Genomic DNA, 24,859 nt, shown 5'->3' on the forward strand with positions numbered 1-24,859 from the left:
CTAGAATGAAAAGGGAACTCAACCTGGATGAGGGACAAGAGTCCTAGAATGAGAGAAGACTTCAGTTTGTATTAAGATAAGACTCTTAGAGAGTTTATCCTAATCTTACTGGGAGTCCAAGATTAACAGTAATCCTGAGTCCATAGAAGTTAGGCTTCTATTGGGACTGGCTTTATATTGGCTATAAAAGAGAGGCACCCCCATGGGTCTAAGATATGCTTTTTAGGCTCAAGCTTGTGAGTTGAATAATTGATTATCTTTGAGAGATATACTGACTTGATCGTCGAAGTGCCCCCGGGTGGACGAACCACCACGGGATTCTTATATTTCTGTTGCAGGTCAGTCAGGTACCATCTATTCTGCCAGTGCTCTCCAGCTGAATTACTGAGTTGGCAGTGTGGTCGGAAAATTTCCCACACAATTTGGCGCCGTCTGTGGGAAAGAAAGAAGAATAGATGGCCAATGACGGACAGAAGGACCAGACTGGAGACAACGCTTCTGCTGGGAATGGGAGATCTATCAACCTCAACGTTGAAGGGGACAATAGCAACACAGAAACTCGTGACCAGAGTCACGGAGTGAAAGACGCCGGCCAGGAAGGTGACGTACCAAAGACAACAGATCGAAGTGGATACTACAACGAAGATGACCTCCAGGTATGGAAGGATAGATACCTGCGGAGGAACGAAGACCCTTCCAGAAGGGATGCAAAGACAGGGGGCATGAGCGCTCCCAAGGAGATAACATTCAAGTATAGAAGAACTCATCCTGAGTGAGCAGATCCCGGATTCCAGATCCTGGATCCCGGATCCGAGAAGACATGATCTCAGCCTAGACAAGTAGACCCAAGAAGACGAGAGCTCAACCTAAGTGAGCAGATCCCGGATTCCAGATCCCGGATCCTAGAAGACATGATCTCGGCCTAGATGAATAGGTCCGAGAAGAGAAGAGCTCAACCTGAGTGAGCAGATCCAAGATTCTAGCAGACAAGATCTCAGCACTTAAGTCCGAAAAGAGAAGAGCTCAGTGAACAAATCTCAGATCCCAGAAGATAAAAAAGAAAACACACAAGGTTGGACTGCAGTTAGCCAGGTTGAAGACCTTTTATAAGGTTCGCAAAGGAGTATGTGGAAGCCATGCAGGGGACAAAGAGAAGAAGAATATGCTTCCCACTTGTTGAAATTTGTAGCAATTTACAAGTTGGTTAAACCGATATGATGTTTACCACTTGTTGAAATTTGTAGCAATTTACAGGTTGGTTAAACCGAGATGATGTTTACCACTTGTTGAAATTTGTAGTAATTTACAAGTTGGTTAAACCGAGATGATGTTTACCACTTGTTGAAATTCTGTGTGAATTTACAAGTTGAAGTTAAACCGAGATCATATTTAACACTTGTTGAAATTCTTGAAGTTAAACCGAGGTCATATTTAACACTTGTTGAAATTCTGTGTGAATTTACAAGTTGAAGTTAAACCAATGTGATATTTAACACTTGTTGAAATTCTATGTGAATTTACAAGTTGAAGTTAAACCGAGGTCATATTTAATACTTGTTGAAATTCTGTGTGAATTTATAAGTTGAAGTTAAACCGATGTGATATTTAACACTTGTTGAAATTTTGTGTGAATTTACAAGTTGAAGTTAAACCGAGATGATATTTAACACTTGTTGAAATTCTGTGTAAATTTACAAGTTGAAGTTAAACCGAGGTCGTGTTTAACACTTGTTGAAATTCTATGTGAATTTAAAAGTTAAAGTTAAACCGATGTGATCTTTAAACACTTGTTGAGATTCTGTGTGAATTTACAAGTTGAAATTAAACTGAGGTCATGTGTAACACTTATTGAAATTCTGTGTGAATTTACAAGTTGAAGTTAAACCGATGTGATATTTAACACTTGTTGAAATTCTGTGTGAATTTACAAGTTGAAGTTAAACCGAGGTCGTATCGGAAGAAGATTAGTTTAAACACTTGTTAAAATTTTGTGTGAATTTACAAGTTATAATTAAACCAGGTTATGATAAAGGAAGATGGTTTAACACTTGTTGAAATTTTGAGAAAAATTTACAAGCTGAAGTTAAGCCGAGGTTATGATAAAGGATGATGGTTAAACACTTGTTGAAATTTTTGAGAAAAATTTACAAGTTAAAGTCAAGTTCAAGCAATATTTGCGTACTTGCCGAGACTACCAGGTTGTCAAAACTTGAAATATAGAAAACTGAAGTTTTGATAGAAGACATTGAGAAAGTGACAAGTTCTAAGCAACACTTGTGAAAATATTTGTTACAATATTTTCAAGTGTTAGGACAAGGCCGAGATGAGCAAGATTAGAAGTTGTGACAGAGGTATTTTTCCCGAAGAGATTGCACAGTCAAGGTGTACTTTGAAGACGCAAATTTTTCTAAGTATAGAATCATACAAGAGCAAAAAAAAAGAAGACATACATTCAAAGAAGAAATTAGAGAAATGCATTTAAAGAAGAAAGAAGGCACTTCGGCCTGAATATTGAAAAATAAATTATTCAGACTACAAAAATGGCACGTCGGCCGGATTAAAAGCATACAAAGACGGACAAAGTACAAGGTACAAGGTACAAGGAGTAAAAGAAGGAAACAAAACTACTCGGCATCAATGGCAGGATAAAGAAGACAGTTGGGAAGACTTCTCAGCAGCCTTCTCCGCCTCGAGCTCAGCATCGATCTCCCGAAGAGTTTGATCAAGGCTCTTCTCGGTGATTGGCACCTCGGAGTTTGAAGGCAAGGATTGAAAGCAAGAATCTGAAAAAAGACACAGAAAACATAAACAAGCATGTAATTCGTAATCAAGAATGGTGATGAAGTTATCAGGAAATCAAGACAAAAAGATTGCACAAATGTGTCAAGCCAAGAACAGTGGCAGAAATCAACAGATGTGTGAACAGTGTGTATTCAAGAAGATGATTTGGAAATAACGGGTAAACAGCAATGGTAATTAACAATGAAGCAGAGCTTCTTGGAAAGCAACAACCAGAAGGAACAGTGGCTTACCAGAAAGAGGGAAGCCGGAATGAGAATTGCCGAAGTCTGACGACAATGACAGAATGACGTAAGCTTCACCGGAGGAGAGAAACACGATGACAGATTTAAGCAAAAGAGCTAGAAAGAGAAAAAGCCAGAGGATTGAATAAAAAAAGAGAAAAATAGTCAAGAAGACAGCAAAGTTCAAGAATAAAGCCAAGTGCACAGGCATTAAGTAAGTATGTGAAGAACAATAAAGTAATGACCCAGACACGATGCTAGCATCAGAAAGCGGATATGACAAGAACAGTGTCAGGCATTCAAACAATTCAAAACTTGAAGACAGACGAAAATAGAAGGCAACAGATGGCAAGTAAACAGATTCAAAAGAGTTATGAACGATTGAGCTTAATAGCAAGTAAAGAGTTTATGAACCTATAAAGTGAAATGAACGCCGATATGAAAATCGCCGGAGTCAAATAGATGACTGGAAATCGGGAACTCACCAGAGAGTGTGAGTGGAGCAGTTGCAAAGCTCTTGGAGTTTACGAATTAATGGAACCAGAACCTCGACTAGGAGGTGCGAAGCAGCTTAGAAAGCATGAAACTTGATTCTTGACACCAGTGGACAGTAAAGTCCAGGGAACTTTGAGGTCGGCGAGTTTGATCTCGGACAGAGGGGCATAGATGAACGAACAGTGTAGGTTCCATCACCTCAGAATGCCAAGGTAATAGAACTTAGGGGGCAGTTGTGGGGATATATTTTCTGAGTACCAACACGTGCAATATTGTTAGAATTTTTTCATTTGCTACATTTCATCAATTTCGTGGGAAGCCGTAGACCTATTTCCATTGTGGGAAACCCGTGAACCTTATGTACCTTCAGTAGGTATATTATTGTGCCTAATGACTGAACCAAACCCATGAACACTCTTAACCAAACCCTATGTACCCATGTACCTACAAACTTGTCCTGCACAGCCATGGCCCCTCCCGCGAGTCATCTTCAGCGTCTCAGTTCCGATAAAAGCAACAAAAAAAAAAAAAAAAAAAAAAACATGATGCTATAGCCTTCTGATTCGAGAAAAGGCTTCATAACTTTGACTTACAACAAACACATTTCGAAAGTAAGCACAGAATTCATCAGTTGCAGAACCCATATATATTTTTGTATAGAAATTTATGAACACTATACCTCTTTGTTGTCGTTGTTTCGATGCTTAGAGGGTGAATCGACCACAACGCACAAATTGACCATCACTTGATTTGTGGGAGCTCGTTGATGCCAATTTATGGGTGGGAAAGAATTGGTTCACAGACATTGTCTGGATTTGAAGGTCAGAGAATCGTTCAAAGAGAGAAGGAAGTAATGTTAGAGCTGCGGCCCACTAGTGAAGCATCAGCTTTGCTTTTCTTTGGCACATGAATTTTCAAAATGGAGAAGACGAATCTAAGCATATGTATGAACAGGAGAAAGTTTTGGCTTGCAAACTGTTTCAAAACACTAGTGTATTTTGAAAATTGTGATGGAATTAATTTTTGAACACTCTATCCAAACAAAGAGTTTAGGAGAAGGGGTGGAATCATGTTTCAGAGGCTTGTCCAAACGCTGCCAAGAGTTGGAAACTTTTAGTCCCACACCAACCAAGATAGAAAAGAGAGATGGTATGGGTGATCCACATGAGTAGGAAGTGAAAGTGTTAAATTTATCTTTGCACTTGGGGCAGTGACGTAGCTAGTGAGGCTCTGACCGAGGCACGTCAATTGCTGGTTGAAAACTATTTCCAAACCCCCTCTTAGGCCTGGGTTCAGTCCTGGCCTTTGAGAATTTCTGGAAGGGCTCCCTCTAATCCAGGGTAACAGCCCTACAATTCTTACTCTTCAATAGTTTGTCTTGGGGCCATGGCTAAGCTTGTTTGATTGTATTTTTTTTTTTTTTCTGTGTTTTTTTTTTTTTTTGGTAATTAGTTTCTCTCTTTTTTCTTGAAAAGAAAAAGAAAAGGTATGGCAAATAGTTGCTCAAACAAGTTTTGGCTGTTGGTCCGGGGGTAGGGAGTAGAGTACTATAGTTTTATTGAATCTGCCATGTTTCTGGGGGTCCAAAAGGGCTGTTTGGTTGAGTTTTTTGAATTTTTTTTGAAAATTAGTTTGGTAAAATAAATGAAAACCTCATTATTTGGGACAAATAATTTTCGAAAATTCAAATTATATTTTATGGGGTTTATTTTTGTGAAATTGCAGTGTGGCATTTGAAATGTGCAAGTGTTTCCTACAATTTGGTCGACCTCTTGTAAAATCATTACATCTACTAGTTTCATTCTGCCGCATAGAATATTTCCTTCTAATCCTATAAAGAAAAAAGGTTATTATTTTTCATTGGACATTGAATGCTGCAAATGAAAAAGTTCCGAGTAATATTTTGTCAAACAATTATGTCAATACAATGTCGAAATTTTATATAAACAATGAACATGAAAAGCCTATCTACCTTGCCTCTGACACCGGGGATCTTTGCCCACATATGTAGGAAAAATCGGCTATCAGCAATAGGATGCAACATCTTGAGGTGAAGTGAACATTGGTTTTTAGGCAATTTTGTTGAGACCGTGAAAGAAACTGTGTTTTCTCTTCCTCCTTGAATGTCTTTGAGAAGTCCTCGACATGACGTAAGGAACAAATTGCACCTACATCATAATATATCCATTGTAGAAATATAAAAACTAAATGACTTATAAATGACTCGGGAAGGGAATTTCATTGCGCTTGTTTTGTTTGATTTTTAATTAGAAAGACATAATAACCCAAATGAGGAAAAGAAAGATTAAAATGTTAAATTTTGTTTGATTATAAAACATGGAAATAGGGGACACGTAAGACAAAATATCCACCATTCTTAAAGCAACACAAGCGTAAGGATTTGCTACAATTGATGGCATAGAAGTATTGTATTTTCACCGTGTTTGTATTCTAATTGTTTTTCAAAATCATCGTATCTCATGTCCATATCCATGTTACTACCTGCGCCTGTGCACATGAATATCAGTAGGGATGGCAATGGGCCAGGGCGGGGCCGGGGCACACACTCCCTGTCCCCAATCCCCGATGATGAAAACTTCATCGGCCCCATCCACGATTCTCGACGGGAAACCTATCACTGTCCCCATCCCCGCCCCTAACGGGGATCGGGTTTCCCTGACCCCAAAAATCCCCCGGACCAAAAAAAAATAAAAATAAATCTAAGCAACATCATCATCAACATCACACATACAGAGATCCAAGTAGAAAGAGAGATCTGAGAGAGAGATCTGAGCAACAACATCATCATCAAACAACATCAACAACAACATCATCAATATCACACACACAGAGGGATCTGAGTAGAGAGAGAGAGAGAGAGAGAGAGAGAGAGAGAGATCAATTTGAGAGAGAGATCTGCCGTGGTGGAGAGAGAAGAGAGGAGGAGGAGGCGACGGAGACGATCGCTGCGGTGGCGCGAACGAGAAGGCGACGGTCGCTGCCTCCCTTTGCTCTCTCTCTCTCTCTCTCTCTCTCTCTCTCTCACTCTCACTGATTCGGTGGATATAGGGTTAGGTATATATATATATATATGAATAGATATAGGGGGTTTATATGTAATTTCAGCTCGAGGGGAAACGGGGTCGGGGACGGGGACGGGGACGGAGTCGGGCCGGGGTTGAAAAATATATCACCGTCCCCGGTCTGACAATTATCGGGGATTTATTTTCGAATACCATCCCCGGCCCGTCGGGGGTATTTTTTAGGAAAAAACCATTCTAATCGAGGTCGGGTCCCCGTCGGGGCGGGTCAAATTGCCATCTCTAAATATCAGATAAAGACTCAGTTTCAGGTTTCCCTTCCATCATTGATATGATTGGCCTATGTTGAAGTGGTGCCATTAGTGGTGAACGGTTTCTAACATGGAATGATTTAGAAAATCTAAAACCATCATTCAATTTTTTGGGAATGTTCAAATTGGTATTTGAGAGAATCATAATGGAATCTGCATAATGCCTTGTGCTTAAAGCATCGTCCATATAAAAATAATGATCTCTACCGAACAAATAAAAGAGCTCGTGGTCAGATGGCAGGAAAGAACTCATAAGTAACATAACTTTGTGAAAGTGAGAAAGAATAGAACCCATACCTGAGAATTGTTACGAATGCCATAATCCTGAAGGGCAGAGTTGTCATCAAGTAACTTCTCATTATGGTACGAGAGACAAAAGTTTGCCCAAACATGCTTCCTGTAAATTCAAAAATAAGTGATCTATAACTAGCATAACCAGGAAATACAGTATTAGAAATGAAATTCAAGATCGAGCTTTATTATAATAAGTACCAATAATTAGAAAAAGAAGAAAAAACTTCAAAATTAGTTTACATGTTAGGAATTGTGCAGTGTAAGGAAAATTCTAAAAACCAATTTCAATTTTTTTTTTTTCTGGGAAATCAAGAGTAGCTCTCAATGATTAATTTGCATAATTTTTTTTGCTTTTTAAACATTAATTTGCATAAATGAAAATCAGTTTAAATTCATGTGAAGCAAAAGATAAATATTCAGAGTCATAAATGGGTTGTCGTCTTCTTGATTCACCAGTTCAAACAGCAACTAGATCATGTCCAGAAAAATTGTTGCCATATCACAAGCACAATCTCATTAGCTGAATACATCTACAGTACGTTATACCATTCAATGAACCAAAATGTTAGTAGTTAGCACAACATAAGCTATAGAACGTTCTCATATGTCAACTAAAGAAAATTGCAAAGGTGGTCTCATAGTGATTCTGTATTACTATTAAATTTTAACCAAAGTTTTAAAGGGCTTTACTGAGATTCACTTCGATTCTCTCCTCGAGGTGAGGCTAAGGCAAAAAGCAGCGAAGCTTCAATTTTTGGGTGACTCTCCAAAGGCTCGTACATCACACAGTCTGAGGCGTGAGCTTCACGAGCGCCTTGTACGCCTTTTGGGCAAAAACGTATGATGAGTACGCATATAAATAATAGCCTATCTATCTCGGGCTTTAGTTAAAATTAGTCTGGTAGATGATTTAGACATTAAAAAAAAAAAAACCCTCTATTGCAACTATATTCCATAAAAAAAATCAAATAAATGACCAATCAAGAAAACACAAAACAAAACAAAATTAAGACTCAAGTGAAAAGCTCAATAATCTAAGCTAAGACTGCCGATTCACTTTCAATAAGGGCAAGCTTACTTCTTTGCATTGAAATGTTTGAAGCCTTGAGGAGAAAAGTATTTACACCTTCATAATCATTTTTAAATTTTTTTTTGCTATTTAAAAATATTTAATTTATTTAATAAATATAAAAATTCATAATTCGAATGCTTATGCCTCGAAGTCTCAAGGCTTACGCCCTATGTTACATGAACTCGGGTAAGAGTATCTGGTGCGGGTTTGTATCCAAGTGTCAGACCTTTGTAAATCTAAATCTTAGGATATTGGAATTAGGGATGGCAATTTGAACCCGACCCGATAGGGACCGGGCCCCGCGACCCCGATTAGAACGGTTTTTTCTTGAAAAATACACCCGAGGGACCGGGGATGGTATTCGAAAATGAATTCCTAACAATTTTTGGGCCGAGGAAGGTGATACGCTCCCCAACCTCGGCTCATCCCCATTTCTCCGCACTGAAATTACTATTATACCCCTCTATATATATATAAACCAAACCCTAACACAAACTCACACGCAAACCGTCTCTCATCTCTCTCTTCCTCTTACTCAGATTTCTCTCTCTCCTTCAATCTCGCGTCACTCACCGTTGCCTCAAGAACATCACGCTGACTCCGATGCCTTTCCCTTTTCCGCTTTCTCTCTTTCACACAAGCCCTAGTTTTCTCTCTTTAAAAGCTTTCATGGCAAAACTAGGCATCAGATCGCCGTCAATCTCAGAACAAATCTATGCAAATCTGAATCAATCGCCGACTCTCGCTCACACTCAAGTTCGCCTCCTCCGCCACCCTCTATCGCCGACTCTTGTTGATCTTAGCGTCAGTCGCTGCCATCATCGCTGTCTTTATCATCGCTGTTGTCAACGTTGCTGTCTCCAATCATAGAGCTTGCAGCCTTGCCGTTGTCTGAGAGCTACGTGCTACCACAAATCTGCCATCACTCACTCTCTGCTTTCATCCACACCAATCTCTCTCTAGGTCTGCCCTCGATCCACACTGATCCGCCGCCATCATAACCAAATCTGAATGGCCTTTAAATCATGTACTTGTTGATTTTTTTTTTTTTTTTCGGTAGTCGTTGATCTGTTCTGGTTCTTATTCTTCTTCTTGATGATGAATGTTGTTGTTGATGATGAAACAGATCTATAATAGCATTGAACAGGTCTGTAATAATTTAGATCTGCAAAGATTTGTTGTCGTTTGGGTTTTTTTTGAGCTTTGATTTTGATTCAATGAGCTCTTCTCCACTGAAATTGGAATGAATCAAAAACTGGGTTGCAGAGATATCATGTTGGATGTGGACTGGAGAGAGACAATCGACCAAAATGAGGATCAAATACTTGGGTCGGGGATTTTTCGGAGCTAGGGAAACCCAATCCCCGTACGGGGGTGGGGGGGGTGATGGGTTCCCCGTCGGGAATCGCGGACGGGGAATTTTATATCTTCGGGGATTGGGGACGGGGAGTGTAATCCCAGGCCCCACTCCGCCCCGGCCCGTTGCCATTCCTAATTGGGATACGTATCCAAAATTGAATATCAGTATAGAGATACGTTATATGCACATATATATTGTATATTATATAATATTCTCGGGTGAGATGTTGTAAATTATGTAGAAATATACTAGAAATTAAATAAGATTTAGGAAAAATATGAAGTTTCTATATCTAATTCATGTGAGAAGCTTAAAATATACAAATGTGAGTTTCTTCTTCTTCATGTATTGTCACAAATTAAAGGATCTTAGTGTCTAAATTGGATATGGGTGTCGAACACATATCTCACACCATTACCCATGTCATATCCGGTGGATACGGGCACTATGAGGGAAATAGAAGAGTCTATATAACACAGCTTACGTCTCACCTCACGAAGGATTAAACGCCTCGCATTATGCATTCGCTTTTAAAAACTTTGATTTGAACATTGACATCCAAAATTATATATAAATAGACATACCAAGAAATGTGACGATGACCCATCTTGGACTGCTCCATGTCATTAGTTTTCCTCTTTATTGCCATTTTCAAATCCTTCACATTCGTAGAATTCATCACCACCACATCTTCATCAAATGGAAATCCAACCAATTGAAAATCATTAGTACACACGTAAGTTAAATGTTTGTCAAAATGACTAATAGAGAGAGAGAGAGCGAGAGTATGTGTGTGTGCACGTGTGTTTGTTTGAAGTACCGAGGGAAGTGCCATCTAATTTAAGGATGGAAATGCGCATGGCGCTGCCAAGCTCCAAACTGATGAGATTATCGACATCCGATAGTGTTGGTTTCTTTGGTACGTCTGTGAGGATAGGATCATTAAGGAGGGTGGCCATTGTTGACTGCAATCTTGCCTTCTTGACATTGTTGCTGCTGTACCCTGTTGCCACATTGTTGTTTTTGTTGTCCTCCTCCTTGCCCCCAGTCACAGATGCCTCCATCTCTCCAACAAGCTATGTACTTAGATGAATTTTTATATTGCCAACTGAAATTTCAATTGAGTAAATGCTAGTACACCTTATAAGTCATTCATTCAACTTCAACTGTTGCAGCGATAATAAGTGCTGTATTTGCGTTCTATATAGGGGCGGAGCCACATGAGGACCAAGTGTCCCCCTCAATTTTTTTTTAAATTACAATTTCACCTCTAGTAAAAAAAATTCTTAATTTTTATTTGTTTCTTTGAAAATTCTCCTAAATTTTTTTACCTCCTCTTTCCTTTACTTTTTCTTTTCAACAACATACCTACAATTTGTCACTTTAAATGTTCAATTATACTAAATATTCTCCTATAAATTTTACATTATTTCTTCACCTTTTTCTCCCATTTCTTTCTTTACCCCTCTATATCTCTTTGTGTGTGTAGATACAATTTTGTTCTCGTATTTTACGGAGATATGTGATTGCTTTTTAAACTATAATGATCATCACACAATCAATCAAATTAATAACAAAAAACGAAAAGAAAAGTGATCAGTTGCCATCAAGTAAAAATAGGGTTCAATTGGTTTGTATTTTTCCAAAGATTTCAACTCAATGCGGTTCTGCCACTAGGTAAAGTTTTTGGAGGCCTCAAACAAAACATCAAAATCAGGCCTTATATCTAACTAAGTTTTTGAAAAGTTAAAATCTTTTTTAGAATCTCCATTTGTTGGAGGTAAATACTTTGTAAAATGTTTTCGCTGAAAAGTTTTTGCAAGAAAATAATTTTCCCACCTCCTATTTTGGGTTTTTCTGATACAATTATGAAGTAATTTCCAGTCAAGCATATTATCAAACAAGAGATGCGCATAATATACACCAGTTAATTAATACCAGAAATTGTAGAAACAAACTGGGTGGTCGAAGGGCTGAAAACTTGCCGATTTGAAGAAGATGAAATGAGCCCACCGCCGCCGCAAAGACAATATGACTGCCCTCTTCCTTACAGGTTTAATCTCACCATCTTGTTCCACTCACTGATTTGATTTGGAAGCAGCTTATGCTTAGCTTAACACCCCTTGGATTGGGTGATTCACATTTGCAAAATTAGACTCCACCTCTCAAGGTTTTAAATCACATTACAATTGTCCCCTTTTGTTAATCCTATGTTAAGTCAACTAATAGATTCTGATGATATAAGCAACAATTTTTCTCAAAATACCAAATTTACCCTTAAACTATCAAACCCAGTTCTCTCTTTTACGGCCATGATCTCTTCAAATGGGAACAAGTCTCAACAATAAGGACAAACCCAACAATATTTGGAAGAGTAATTAATGTGTTTGGTTTCAGTTTTTGAAAAATATTTATAAAAGAAATATTTTAAAAAATTAATAAATAGAGTTAATTAATAAATAAGACAAATTCATGATCCCTAATATTATTCTATTTGAAATGAAAGATATCTTTGACAAATTCAACAAAGTTTTAAATAGGATAAATTTAGGAGTGTAAAAATGGCCTGTGGGAGGCCCGACACGTTTAGGCTCGGGTTCAAGCCCAACCTGAGACCCTAAGCCAAGGCTTGGGCCATTGTTTTGAAGTCTTGACCGGCCCGTTGCCTGATTTATCGGCCCACTTAAGGCCCGGCTTGAGGCCCATTGTTTTTTTTAGTGAAAAATAATAAATTTTGGTAGAAAAAATATAAACAAACAAAAAATTTTGTTCAGGCCCGCCCCAAGCTCGAGCCCAGACCTAAGACTTGGTCCACCGGCCTGTCTAAGGCCTAAATACCTATGAGCCTAGGCCTAATTTTCTGACTCATGGGCCGGGCCGAGTCGGCTTGAATTTTGGAGGAAACTCGCGAAGCCCAACATAGGCCAGCTCGGGCCTGGACCCTGGTGGGTCGGGCGAAATTTACACCCCTAGATAAATTTAGTGCCTTTTGATGAATACCACCAACCAAGAAGATCTCAAACCCCACGTAACAAGACCCATGTCCAACAACAATAATGCTAGGGACCTCAAATGATTTATCAAATGTTCTACCAAATGTCTCATATAAGTATAAGACCCACATTATGTAAGTCACATATGGTACTACACCCATATAAGACATATGGTAGAATAATTCGTAAAATATTTGGGGTCCCTAATATTTTTCATCCAACAAATCCATTATCTTCGTCCAAAGTTATCTACATGTACCCAAAAAAAAAAAAAAAAAAAAAATTCTGACAAAAGATTTAGTGTAATTTTCAAAAGATGAAGTGAGAATTTGTATTAATACATAGATATTATAAAAAATAAAAAAAATAAAAAAAAAACCCCACTTATGAAAGGTTATTTTAATACATAGCATGAAATAATTTATCTGTTTAATTTTTTTTTTTAAATTTAACCAAACAAAATAGAGAAATAATGATTTTTTTTTTAATTTTTTTTTTAGAGAGAAGTCAGAATTTTTTCTCTTCTTCTCTTTTATCTCCTTATTTAATCATTTATTTTCTTTCCTAAGTTCCCTGGCGCTTTGAATTAAACGTTTTACAAAACATCATTCCGTTTGAAAGGTTTTAGTGAGAACAAAAAAAAAAAAAAAAAGAATTAGAAGTAAACAAATTTCATCGCTTGATTGAGAAGGTGAAAATTTGAGAGGAAAAAAAAATGAAAATGAGAAATTAAGAGAAAAAAAAATATTCTTAAAATTCATATTTTGTTTCATAACAAAAAAAACTCATGTTTTGTTTTTTTTAGTTGGGAAATTAATGTTTTGTTTATTAGTAAAATTAATAAAGCTTGCTTAGAAACGAAAATTGTTGTATATAATTTTTTTTATAATACTTAAATGTCAATCCAAATATAAATATAGAACAAGTAAAATAAAGATACATGTATTTTCTTTTAATTCTTGTTTATTTAAATAAAATGATGAGAGACTAATATTTTCTTTTCTCAGTTAAGTGAAACCATAATCTTTATTTTATTTTTATTTTTTTAAAGCCTACTTCACCAAATGAAAAAAATAAACAGAAAAACTATAATCCATATAACTTGAATTATGCAACCATTTTTTTTTTTAATTTTCGTTTTTACAAAAAAACATGTTTAATGTTTTATGTAAACAAAAATCAATAAATTGTAAATGTACTTAGCAACACCTTTTATGTTAGATTCTACTAACAAATGTCCTAACTTACCCATTATCCTCGGAGAGATTCCACCCAAATAATAATAAATAATAAAAAGAGAAAATTTGTGGTAAATACAATTTAAGAAAAGTATAAGGTATTAGATTCAGGGGATATTTTTTTATTGGTAATAGGTCCACTATTTGTGAAATAGTTTGGTGAAATATCCTTTTGTTGGTTTTGGAAGACATTTTATTTTCAATTTTGCCTTGATTTATCTGTTGACTTTTTTTTATCCGTTTGACTTTTTTGACTATCTGTTTAAATTTATATCTATCTATTCAAAAAAAAAATTCTCTGTGTTCAAAATTTTTAATTATTTGTTCAAATTTATATCTATCTGTTAATTTTTTTTTCCTCTTGTATGCTCATTTTTTCATATATGTTCAAAATATAAATCTATCTGTTCAAATTTTTTGACTATTTGTTCAATATATCATATTATTTGTTCAAATTCTATTATCTGTTCAAAATTTGAACAAATCTATTCATGATTTGTTCTATCTGTTGCAATCATCATCAACATCAACAATAACAAACAAACAAACAAACAAAAAGAGAGGAAGCTTTGGCCTTTGTCTGGTTTTGATTTCACAAGAAGCTTAGGGTTCATCTTCAAAAGCAATAGACAAAAAGACCATATATATATATATATATAGAGAGAGAGAGAGAGAAGTCTTTTATGAGTTTTTTAGGGTTTAACATTGTTTATAATTAGCACAACTTGATCGTCGATGGTGCGATTGAAAAGTAACATTTCTTTCGACGACGATTCAACCTTAGAGTCGCCGAAGCTACAACCAACATCAAGGCATTGTCACAGATCTGAGATCGGAGAGAGAAAGAGCGAGTGATATGAGATCAGAGACCGACACGGCAGTGATAGGAGTGGAAACGATGAGCCTGGTGCTGCGATAGATATCGGTGGTGCCAACGAGTGAGGAGTAGATGAAGAACAACATCGACACTGCCAAATTAAGAGGAGTCGAAGCTGGTGCTACGGCAGATGTTGTTGATAGCGGTGGTGGTGGTAGAGTGCGATTCGCAAGATCTATTGATCGATAGAGCTACGACAGTGATCGATTGAGAAAGATGGCAATAGAGTTGCGTGGCGGCAATCGTGAAGAGATCGTGCAGCGAGAAAGTAACAGTGGTGGCGGCAGTAGAGGGTGAAGAGAAGTGAAGAGAGAGAGAGAGAGAGAGAGAGAGAGAGTAGAGAGCTGTGGAACCGGAGAAAGAGAAACGAGAGAGAAAATAGTTTGGTTAGGGTTTGATTTGTGAACGATGTATATATATACATGGGTATTTTTGTCATTTCATAAAAGTTTGTCCTTGTGGACATAATAAAATAGCATGTGGACTTTTGAGCATAGAAAATACAGGATTGGATTTTTCACCCGAGTGACGTAATAAAAATAGTATAAAATAAATAACCTTGTTATAAGGCTAACATTTCATGGGCAAATCATGTCATCAACCTCAACAATTCTCATTTACTTTTGCATCGTTCCAAAGAGGGGAGAGAGAGCACTGCTGCTAAGATCTCAATGTACAATCAGCCAGAACAGGTTGTCGGAAGCCTGTCTGACATCACTGCAGGCATGTATCGGACATTCATGTAAAGAGGCAACATACGGTATTCAATGTCAAGTTCCCGGAACACTTTGATCATCTTCTCAACCAGTAAAGCCCTCCTAACCCACCTCTCACCCATATGCTGAAAGTTCATTCTGTGTTTAACCCACACCACCATCTTTACTCTGTTCATGTCCTCCACATCTGTTATCAGTACAGTTGGAGCCTCGTGCCAGTGATCACTCCTTTCATCAATGTAACTGATAAATAATGCATGCCCACAGCAAGAAGTCAATGACAAAAAAGAAGGGGAAAAAAAGAAAAAAGAAAAAGAAAAAGGTGAGTATCAATTTCAGAATTTTCAGCTTATCAAGCATTTTGATGGAAAAAAGAAGGTTAGCCAACTTCAATTTATTTCGGCACAAATGCTGGAATTGCCATCCAATGTAATAGAAATAGCAAGTAAATAGGCTTCAAAGAAAACATCTTAATCAAATGAAGATATACAAGTGTCTAATTAATGGTATGCAACTGCCTATCCTAACGTCCACGAAATAAAAATTACTTAATTAAAAGTATATTTTTTCCTGGATAACTATAAAATCAAAATTATTTTATGGAATTTATCATATTATTAAAAAATCATACAACAATTAGAAATTAAAACAAGTTGGATAGTTACAGGGTGGTAAATTGGCAGGACATACCCCCGAAAAGTTTTAAGTCCATTTTTATTAGGTGAATTAGAATACAGAAAGATGACGATTAAGAAAACATCCCAATCCGAACAGGTCTACTTCAAATCATTTTTTTCTTCTTTCTTCACTCGTAGTTATGTTTATGGAGAAACAAAATTAAATGTAAACTTAAAATTACACTGGAAATTTGATTGTAGGAGGAATTTCAAATTTTGAAGTCTCTCTAAGAATTGTATATAGTCATTGATGAGAGTTATTTGTAACGTTCTAAAAACATGAGCAGAATGACGCATTCATTGAATTATTTCAGAATGCTGAAGTTCAATCAGTTTGTTCCTATAATGTATAATGTTGCCGGAAATGTAAGAACAAACCTTCAACATTCCAAAGATTAAGCCACACACAAGATGGAAAGAAGACAACAAAAAATAATGGTAAAGAATTAAGATTTCGAAAGATACCTTATTATGCTTTTCCTCATACTGGCAATCTTTTCCATTGGAGTCGAGATGTGAATAGAGAATTCAACTGAATCTAACATGTCTGGACTACGGAAGTAATTACTTATGGGCTTTGTTGCTAGAACACTATTCGGGTATATAATCATCTGATTATCGTATCTTAGAAACACTGTAGTTAATATGTTCATCTCTTCAACTACCATCTGAAATCCAAAGAAATAAAAGTTAGACTCCTTAACATAAAATAGAAAAGCATTCAATAAAAAGAAGAAAAATGTCTCACAAAATAAACAAAATTAGTAATTGTTTACCTGCACTCCATCAACTTCACAACGGTCACCCACATCAAATGGGTGCATCACAAATAAGAATGTAATTGCCTCAAATATTCTCTTGCACGTGTCCCCAAAGATGAACACTGCCAAAAGAAGCTGGGAGCCAACCAGCACAAGAAAATGGGATATGGCAATATCAAATATGAAAAGCCAGATTATCACAATGATGATGGTTACAATGACATTCAATATGTTGTGAAGTTCATCCACTGCTGTTTTTGTATCATCTAGAGACAATGCAAGAGACCTCCTTTCTTTAAATGCATCAACCTTTCAAGGGAAGAGAAAATAAATAAATAAATAAGAGAAAAGAAAATAAATATAATTATATCATTTTTAGAAGAGCATAACATAAAAAAATATAAAACCTTAAGAAGTACGAACACTTCTAAGAAGGTGTTGTGTCTGTGTTGAACATGTATCTTACATCTACAATATGTTACACTCTACCATGCGTCGAATACATGTCTAAATGTGTCTTATTATTTTTTTTAAATTTAACGGGGATTAAATTGGGTGTACCTTTTAAACCCCGAGGGGTAAACCTTGTGGCAAGGCATTGGGTCTTGGGGGTGTGCTCCCTCCAAGGTTCAGGGATCGAAACCTCTTGCGTGCTAACCTATGAAGCACGGGTACGGGTACAATACTCATACTAGTACGGGTAATACTTGTACTAGTACAATACAGGTACGTCGATAAAGTAAAATCCAAAAAAAATAGGGCATGAGTACAGCTTGGTACCCTTGTACAAAAATATTTATTTTTAATTTAGAGTAATACAAAAATTAATTAAATGGTTTAATTTGTTAAGATCCAACCTACAATTAACATTTAATGCCAAAAGTAAAGGTATAAATCAAAATTAAATGTCAATATATTAAATAACTTACAAACCATAATTTAATTTAAAAAACATGCTAAGCATAAAACTAAAAATTAAAAAAAAAAGTCTAGTGAAAGGAGTTTTATTTTTGTAGTAGAAGAAAATATTGTTTCAACTGAGGTACGGTACAACTTGGATATATAGTAAGTACGTCTGGGTTTGCCAAAAATTAAGAAGAAAAAATTTACATACGTGTTTCGTGTACCCGGTACGTATGCAGAAGTACTATATAAAGTACCGTATGCCAGTAGGTATCCAGTACGGGTACGGCTTGTTTTTTTTGAAGTACCCATGCTTCATAGGTGCTAACAATTCCTTGTGACCATCGGACTGGGGGGAAAACCCTTGAATTAACCATGGTGCACTTGCCGAGGGCCTGTGCATCCCTGAGAACTAGTTGGATTTTGATCCGAACACCGCAGTGCCATTAAAAAGAATTGGGTGTACTGTTTATGAACCAAACACATTTCAAACACTAGGTGGATATGGGATACACATATCCATTACTTATACACATAAAACTCAATCATGAGTTTCAATAAAATAACTTAGGAGCCAATGATTAAAATCAAAATAATGTGAATATAATAATTATTTCTCTAAGAAGCATGGATACAGACAAAGTTTTCAAAAGCTTTATTGCGGCTCACCTTGATGCTCGCCTCACCTTGAGACTAAGGTAAAATGCATCAAGGCATTAATTTTAGGCTATACTCCCCAAAGGCTTGCGCATCACAATCTGAGACATGCGTCTTAGGTGCGCTTTGTATGCCTTTTGCATATGCATATGAAAAGATTGCCTTAGACTCTTGTTAAACTGGGGTTGTTTGGGATGTGCTATATAAGTGCACTTTTTGACTTTTTGGCTAAAAAAATAGAGAAAAAAAAAGATGTATATTTGGGATAACTTTTTGACTTTTTACTAAAAAATGTACAATAAAATATTGTAGCAAATATCAAAATTACTGTTTTTCCCTTCCTGACACATTTAGCAACCCTATTTTCATTCCGTGCATTTAAATTTTTTTTTTTTTAAATGGAAATTCATGGCTTACATTGTGCCACGTCATCGCATTTGAGGAAATGTAGATGCAAAGTAATCTGCAGCACTGAGCTGCACTGTTGGGTTGTTGAATTCAAAGGGCAAAATTGTAATTCTAGGCTTCCCCCACACGCTTCCCCCAAATAGTAGGGACTTTTTAACTTTTTTAGTAACTTTTTGGGTTTTTATACTATCGTCGATTATGCCAAACAAGGCCCAAGTCTACTAGATAGTTTAAACGTGGGCAAATTGCACTAGTAGTCCTTATTACATTTCACCCAATGTGTCATTTTGGTCCCTATACTTTCAATTGACTCAATTTTGATCCTTAATTTTAGATTTTGTGTCAATTTGGTCTAATCAATAAAATCGTTAGGGTTTTTGATGAAATGGATCATTGAGTTGGTTGAGATTAACTTACCAAGTTGAGAAAAATTATAATTTCACCCTTAAAAGCATGTCACATGCCACTTATTTGAGTATTTTTCATAAGAAAATGCTAAAAATTTTAATCAAGTGGACCAAATTGAGATAAAATCATAAATTCACGGTCAAAATCGAGCCAATTAGAATTACAGGGACTAAAATGATACAAGGATCAAAGCATAGGGACTATCGGCATAATTTTTCCTTTAAACATTGAAAAGCAAAAAATACAAAAGAACCTCTTTTATGACTATATTTTATAGAAAAAATTAAGTAAATGACCAATAAATAATACAAAGTTAATGCTCAAGTGAAAAGCTCAATTACTATAGCTAAGAATGTCAATTTCACTTTCAATAAAAGCAACCTTCATTCTCTGTAGTGAAATGTTCAATGCCGTAATGAGAAAAGTAATTTTACACCTTTATATTTAATTATTTATTTATTTTTTCACTATTTTAAAATATTTAATTTATTTACTAAATATTAAATTTTAAAATTCAAAATGCTTATGCCTCACCTCATGAGGGGTAAAACATCTCGATTTACGCATTTGCCTTTAAAACCTTTGGACATGTGATAGAACACACAAATTTTCAAAAATGTAGGGGATGACATGTGAGGGACACGTGCAAAATATATAATTTTATATTTCTATAATATATCATATATAAGGATAAATAATTATAATGTCATATATAAATATGTAAGTCAAAGATAATAATTTTCAAATTTAAAGAAAGAGAATAAGTATAAATTTACACTTTTTGTTTTATTATCGGATTTCAAGTTATTCCATTCAAACTTGTAATGTGCTTCATGTGTATTCAAGTAATAGACACATCCTCCACAAATGTCTAAAGAGTATCCAAGTCCAGAAAAATGTTAAAAATAGTAGGATATGTTTGGACATATGTCTGATAGGTGTTTGAAAATGTGACAAATGTCATGCCATGTCAGAGTCGAACATGACACTCTACTTTCTTAGAAGTGTATGTGCTTTTCAGATTATTCTACCCTCCTCTAGACTTTTGTAATTTAGAAATTCTAAAGCCAAGATATATTAATTTGTTTATGAATAAAACATCTAAAATAGATATTTAGATTTTTTGTTCAAACTTCCTTTTATAATATATAATATGTGAAAAATATAAAATATAAATGTATTTGTAATGCAAAAAATGAAGAAAATATTACTCCTTCTGTCCCAAAATATTATTCCCTTTTAGGGAATCCAACTTTTCTTGGTAGTACAATTATTACATTTTAAAAATATTAACTTTTCAAAATAACCCTTTGACTTTTTTTTGCGAACATCAATTGTCACAATTACTGAACTTAAAAGAAGCACAAAATAGGAAATTCATGTTATTTTAGTCCTTGTTTTTTGAAAATGGACTAATATTTTGGACAATGAAAAATGGAACAAGGGACTAATATTTTGGGACGGCAGAAGGATTACTTTCACGAATATATATATTTGTTATCATGTCCCTGTCTAGTTTTTTAAAATTGTTATGCAAACACTCAAATCGACTCTTATCTGCGTCTCGTGTCTATATCTATGTTTCTTAAGAAAAAAAATCCATGCCAAAGAGCTAACTTAAGTGTTGATCACTCAACCTCTGAACCTCACTCTGCAAAGTACAACTCGTATGGGGCAAGTTTACTCAGGGTCGATCTTGGGGGTAGGCAAGCAAGAACCCCAAACTTTAGCAAAATTTAAGATCCCCAAATAAGTTTAGTTGTATAGTATTAGTAGGTTGAAAGATGAGGGAAATCCAACTTATTCAAGTCCACAATCTTATAATCTTATCTTTGATCAGCCATGTAATTAGAAAGATTTAATGCATTAGCTATATTATCTATTGAAAAGGATATAGTACACAAACTAGGTTATGCAAGCCTAATTAGTAATTTTGTAGCTAAACAGACTAAAAGAATAATGTTTAAGGGATACATTGTCGTAGTTGATTTAATTTTTATTTGGTATTATAGTTTTAGATTGCATTTGTTTTTTTCTTCTTGTATTCTGAATTTTTTTCTTAAATTAAAAGCAACAAGACCAAATTTTTATTTTTTGAGTTCGTTTAATGTTTTCTTCATATCCTAGTCTATATATATATATATATTTTAATATATAAATTTACTGATTATACATGCAAGCAGACTTTAAAAAAAAATAATTGTGAGTAATTATCATTTTATCCACAATTATTTATTTATTTATTTATTTGTGATTATGTATAAAGGGTCCCATTTTAGAAGTTCGCCTAGAGCCTAAAAAATCTCAGCCTGAGTTTACTTATCATGCGCAAAAGGAGAGTTCTTAAAAAGCCTTTCAGGCTGATAGAGTGAATGCAAAAACTCAAAGCATAAAATTTACCATCCATTTAGTGAGAGATTCCAGGTTGATTCCCTTGTTTTCATTTGATCCTTTAAAAAGATCCATGGTCTTCAAAGCTTGATCTTTACTCATGAAGCACATCAAATCGTCTAGGTAGATGTATCTTTTACACACAAAGAGAAACTGATAAGGGATATGATGCCAAATGAAAGCAAATCAACAAGATCCACCACGTATCAATACTGAGAAGACATCAGAAGCCAAAACTTTTCATTCCACATTGAAAAGGATTAGATAATAACCCCCATCCATAAAAAAAAAAATAATAATAATAAAATCTTCCCACATATTTAAATTCCAGCAAGTTTATATGATCTATAACACCAACACATATACATCTCCATCTACAATAGGACATAAATTCATATCTAAAGAAAGAGAGCAAGCTTTGTCATATGATCTTATAATGATGACTAAGGATACTGGTTGCTGCTTTTTTCGGCTAAAAATGGTGCACATGAATTATATAAAGTTCTTAAAATATGATCAGAAACCGTCATATATATATATATATTTAGTCCCCTTCATCAATTTAGACAGAAGTCTTTGGGGGCCTAAAAAATTGTTAGCAGCCAAATAAGGGTAGGCCTCAAGGGCAACAGACAGTCAAAGAAAAAGGGGATTGTTGGGGACATCTTGAGGTGTTTATAAGGTGCATAGTTTTCAAATTTTATATCCTTTTCTTTTGGAGTGGTGGTGGGGGATTGTTTACAAGGTTAATGAAGGAGTAATGCTAAACCTTCAGGATCTTGTGTCTGATCTGTAATATTAATATTGAGTACATTAATCAATTATGCATGAAAGCGGCCAATGATTTTAAAATCTAGTCCTTGTTATCAAATTTTTTTCCTTTTTTTTTTTGGATTTTATATCGGCAATCCCACAATCAACTCTTTTCAGAGTGCAAAAATAAATGGATCGGTGAAGTGTATTGGCTTCCATCTAAATAGGACACCAAATCTATAAATAAAATAACCCGTTATAAATGGGAGTGTAACATGACACACATCAACAAAATAAAACAAGCTGAGTTTCACTATCATGAAGATGAGATTAGAGTTGGTCCAGTTCAAAAATAAGGGCAAAGAGAAAAAGACTCACTTGGACCTTGCGTCGACCACATTCCGGAATATCTTCTTCGCTGCAGCTTTTGCAGATTTTTCATCTTTAATTCGTAGCGAAGCCTCATCCTCGTCAGTTGATGAAGGTAATTCCTCATCCAAAGTAGACAGACTCCCATTTTGCACTACTCTCATCAACCTCTTCATCCTCAAAGGCGAAACATTCTTCTGATCCATCTTCTCTAGGTGTTCAATGGTGATCTTCTTATCTTGTCTCTTAGACACCCTCCTTGATAACTTGGGATTCTTCATCTCAGGTTCACTCTGTTCTTGAGCTAGTGGAGACCCGGAGAGCTTCTTAATCACATATTGCTTGAACAAAGAGCACCGAATTTGATTGAAGAATGCAGTCACATGAAACGACGATGCAAGGACCTTAACAACCAGGGTTTTGAAGAGCCATATCAATGCACCAACCCAAAGACAGACCAAAATCTTGGTTACATACCGCAAAACGCCATGTTTGGTCACCCTCCCAATCTCTTCAGCTAAAATGAAATGCCAAACCGACAACACCTGACCCAACCACAAGAAATTCTGAATCGACTTTCTCAACCCATACACGAAATACAAAACCCTAATCTTCAAGATAAAATTGCACTCAATAAAGAACACGAGAGCTCGAATCATCCAACCAGAGACCAAATGGCCACAAATTAGCACCAGAATCAAAATTTCCCAATTCCATAGATAAAGTTCCCACAGCTTTCGATTCTTCAAGTGAGAAATTGTAAGTGTACAAGCCAATGTAACCAAAATTAACAAGAGGCTTACCCACTGAACGATTGTTAAAGCGTCTTTCCAGTCGAATTCTCCAAATATATCTTCGTCTTCGTCCAAGAACAGGTCATCCTCTTTGCAATCCTTGTCAGTTGTCGACAGTCTTTTATATCTACAGTGTCGATCTTCAAGCCTCGATTTGCTCCGAGACATGAACATCCTTGCCTTTCCAGGAACCGAATCATCATCGTCGTCTTCATCATCATCATCAGCATCATCATCATCATCATCATCTTGAATTTCGGAAAATTTTATGGTCCGTCTTGGAATTGGATCATGAGTTTGCTTCAGCAAATCGAAATTGTCTCCAGATTCATCGGCAATTTTTAGCGCCACATCATCGTGGTCGATTGAATCTGGGAATTGTTGAGCCATGTAATCGTCTCTGTTGCTCTAACGAACTTGCCATTGTTGTTGATGACATTTATAGAATTCAAGAAAGATATCAACAAATTCAAGAAAGATATCAACAACACTGTGTTGATAAACATTGCAATAACTGGGATCGAATCTATTAAAAGCGAGAGAGAGAGAAGAAATTGTCGGAATCAGGTTCAAACCCAGCATAACCACTAATTTAAAGACACTTTTTTTTTTTTTTTTTAATTTATAAGAACATTATTCGAAACTGTGAATGATGACTGTAGATGATATGATGGATCAGTGGTTTAGGTTAGCAAATTGTGGAAAAGAAAGATGTATTTGATATTCGGATGGTCCAGGACGAGCGAAGACGGAGGACTACTTGGTTGAAGATGCCAATATTGGGGGTTTAGGGTTCTGGTTGCTTGTCTCCAGCGGGAGAAATTTTTCAAAATTGTCATGCAATCCATAATTTATTCAGAATATATTTGTGTTGAGGGGAGAGATTAAATTGATCAAGTATATGATTCATGAGTAAAATTTTATCAAATTTAAATTTAATAAAAAGTTGATGAAAACGGTACTCTATCTATTTCATTAACTTTGTATTAAATTGAGAATATTTGGAATCTTTTATCAAATTACTGTAGATAATCATTAGTGCAAGAGCACCAAACGGCCGGTTGATTGTGCCCTAGACATTCACTTCTTTGCAACTGAACAATTTACACTGGCCGGTTGACCGGTCGAACATCCTTCCAATCGTCCTCCTGGTTGATCGGTCATTTGATGAAAATTTAAAATTCTCTATTGGAACGCTCGATATCAAATCAAGTTTTTACTCAAATTTGATAATAAAAAGAATAATGTTGGAGATGCACTAATACGCATTTGAAACGCTGATTCCTTTTCGGGTAAATTTTGGGTTTATAAATCTATT

At 35.7% G+C, this 24,859-nt stretch overlaps 2 protein-coding genes and 1 non-coding gene across 7 annotated transcripts; 1 reads left to right on the plus strand and 2 right to left on the minus strand.

Annotated features, from left to right (window-relative positions):
- The first annotated feature begins 4,710 nt into the window (after nucleotides 1-4,710).
- LOC114317925 (U4 spliceosomal RNA) lies at nucleotides 4,711-4,867 on the plus strand. The gene has a single exon (XR_003648812.2). It is a non-coding gene; the product is annotated as a U4 spliceosomal RNA (small nuclear RNA).
- Nucleotides 4,868-5,352: 485 nt separating this feature from the next.
- LOC114317899 (Ubiquitin-like superfamily protein) lies at nucleotides 5,353-11,929 on the minus strand. 5 transcript variants are annotated; one of them, XM_028264696.2, is made up of 5 exons: nucleotides 11,582-11,929; nucleotides 10,417-10,704; nucleotides 10,181-10,286; nucleotides 7,168-7,267; nucleotides 5,353-5,686 (listed from the first exon to the last, which is right to left on the minus strand). In XM_028264696.2, exons 2-5 carry the CDS (start codon nucleotides 10,658-10,660, stop codon nucleotides 5,588-5,590), a joined length of 549 nt encoding a protein of 182 aa, XP_028120497.1. In that variant the 5' UTR covers nucleotides 10,661-10,704; nucleotides 11,582-11,929; the 3' UTR covers nucleotides 5,353-5,587. The 5 variants fall into 5 exon arrangements, with proteins under 5 accessions (XP_028120497.1, XP_028120496.1, XP_028120501.1 ...); XM_028264695.2 differs by having other exon boundaries at nucleotides 11,535-11,914; XM_028264700.2 differs by having other exon boundaries at nucleotides 10,417-10,672; nucleotides 11,582-11,811.
- A 3,269-nt stretch (nucleotides 11,930-15,198) lies between these two features.
- On the minus strand, nucleotides 15,199-24,403 carry LOC114317900 (mechanosensitive ion channel protein 5). The gene is made up of 5 exons (XM_028264701.2): nucleotides 22,757-24,403; nucleotides 21,635-21,758; nucleotides 16,874-17,167; nucleotides 16,563-16,765; nucleotides 15,199-15,663 (listed from the first exon to the last, which is right to left on the minus strand). The coding sequence occupies exons 1-5, from the start codon at nucleotides 23,929-23,931 to the stop codon at nucleotides 15,384-15,386; spliced, it is 2,076 nt and encodes a 691-aa protein (XP_028120502.2). The 5' UTR covers nucleotides 23,932-24,403; the 3' UTR covers nucleotides 15,199-15,383.
- Nucleotides 24,404-24,859: the final 456 nt, after the last annotated feature.

Source organism: Camellia sinensis, chromosome 6 (assembly GCF_055761805.1).
Source record: "Camellia sinensis isolate YWXY chromosome 6, ASM5576180v1, whole genome shotgun sequence".
NCBI classification, from domain to species: Eukaryota; Viridiplantae; Streptophyta; class Magnoliopsida; order Ericales; family Theaceae; genus Camellia; species Camellia sinensis.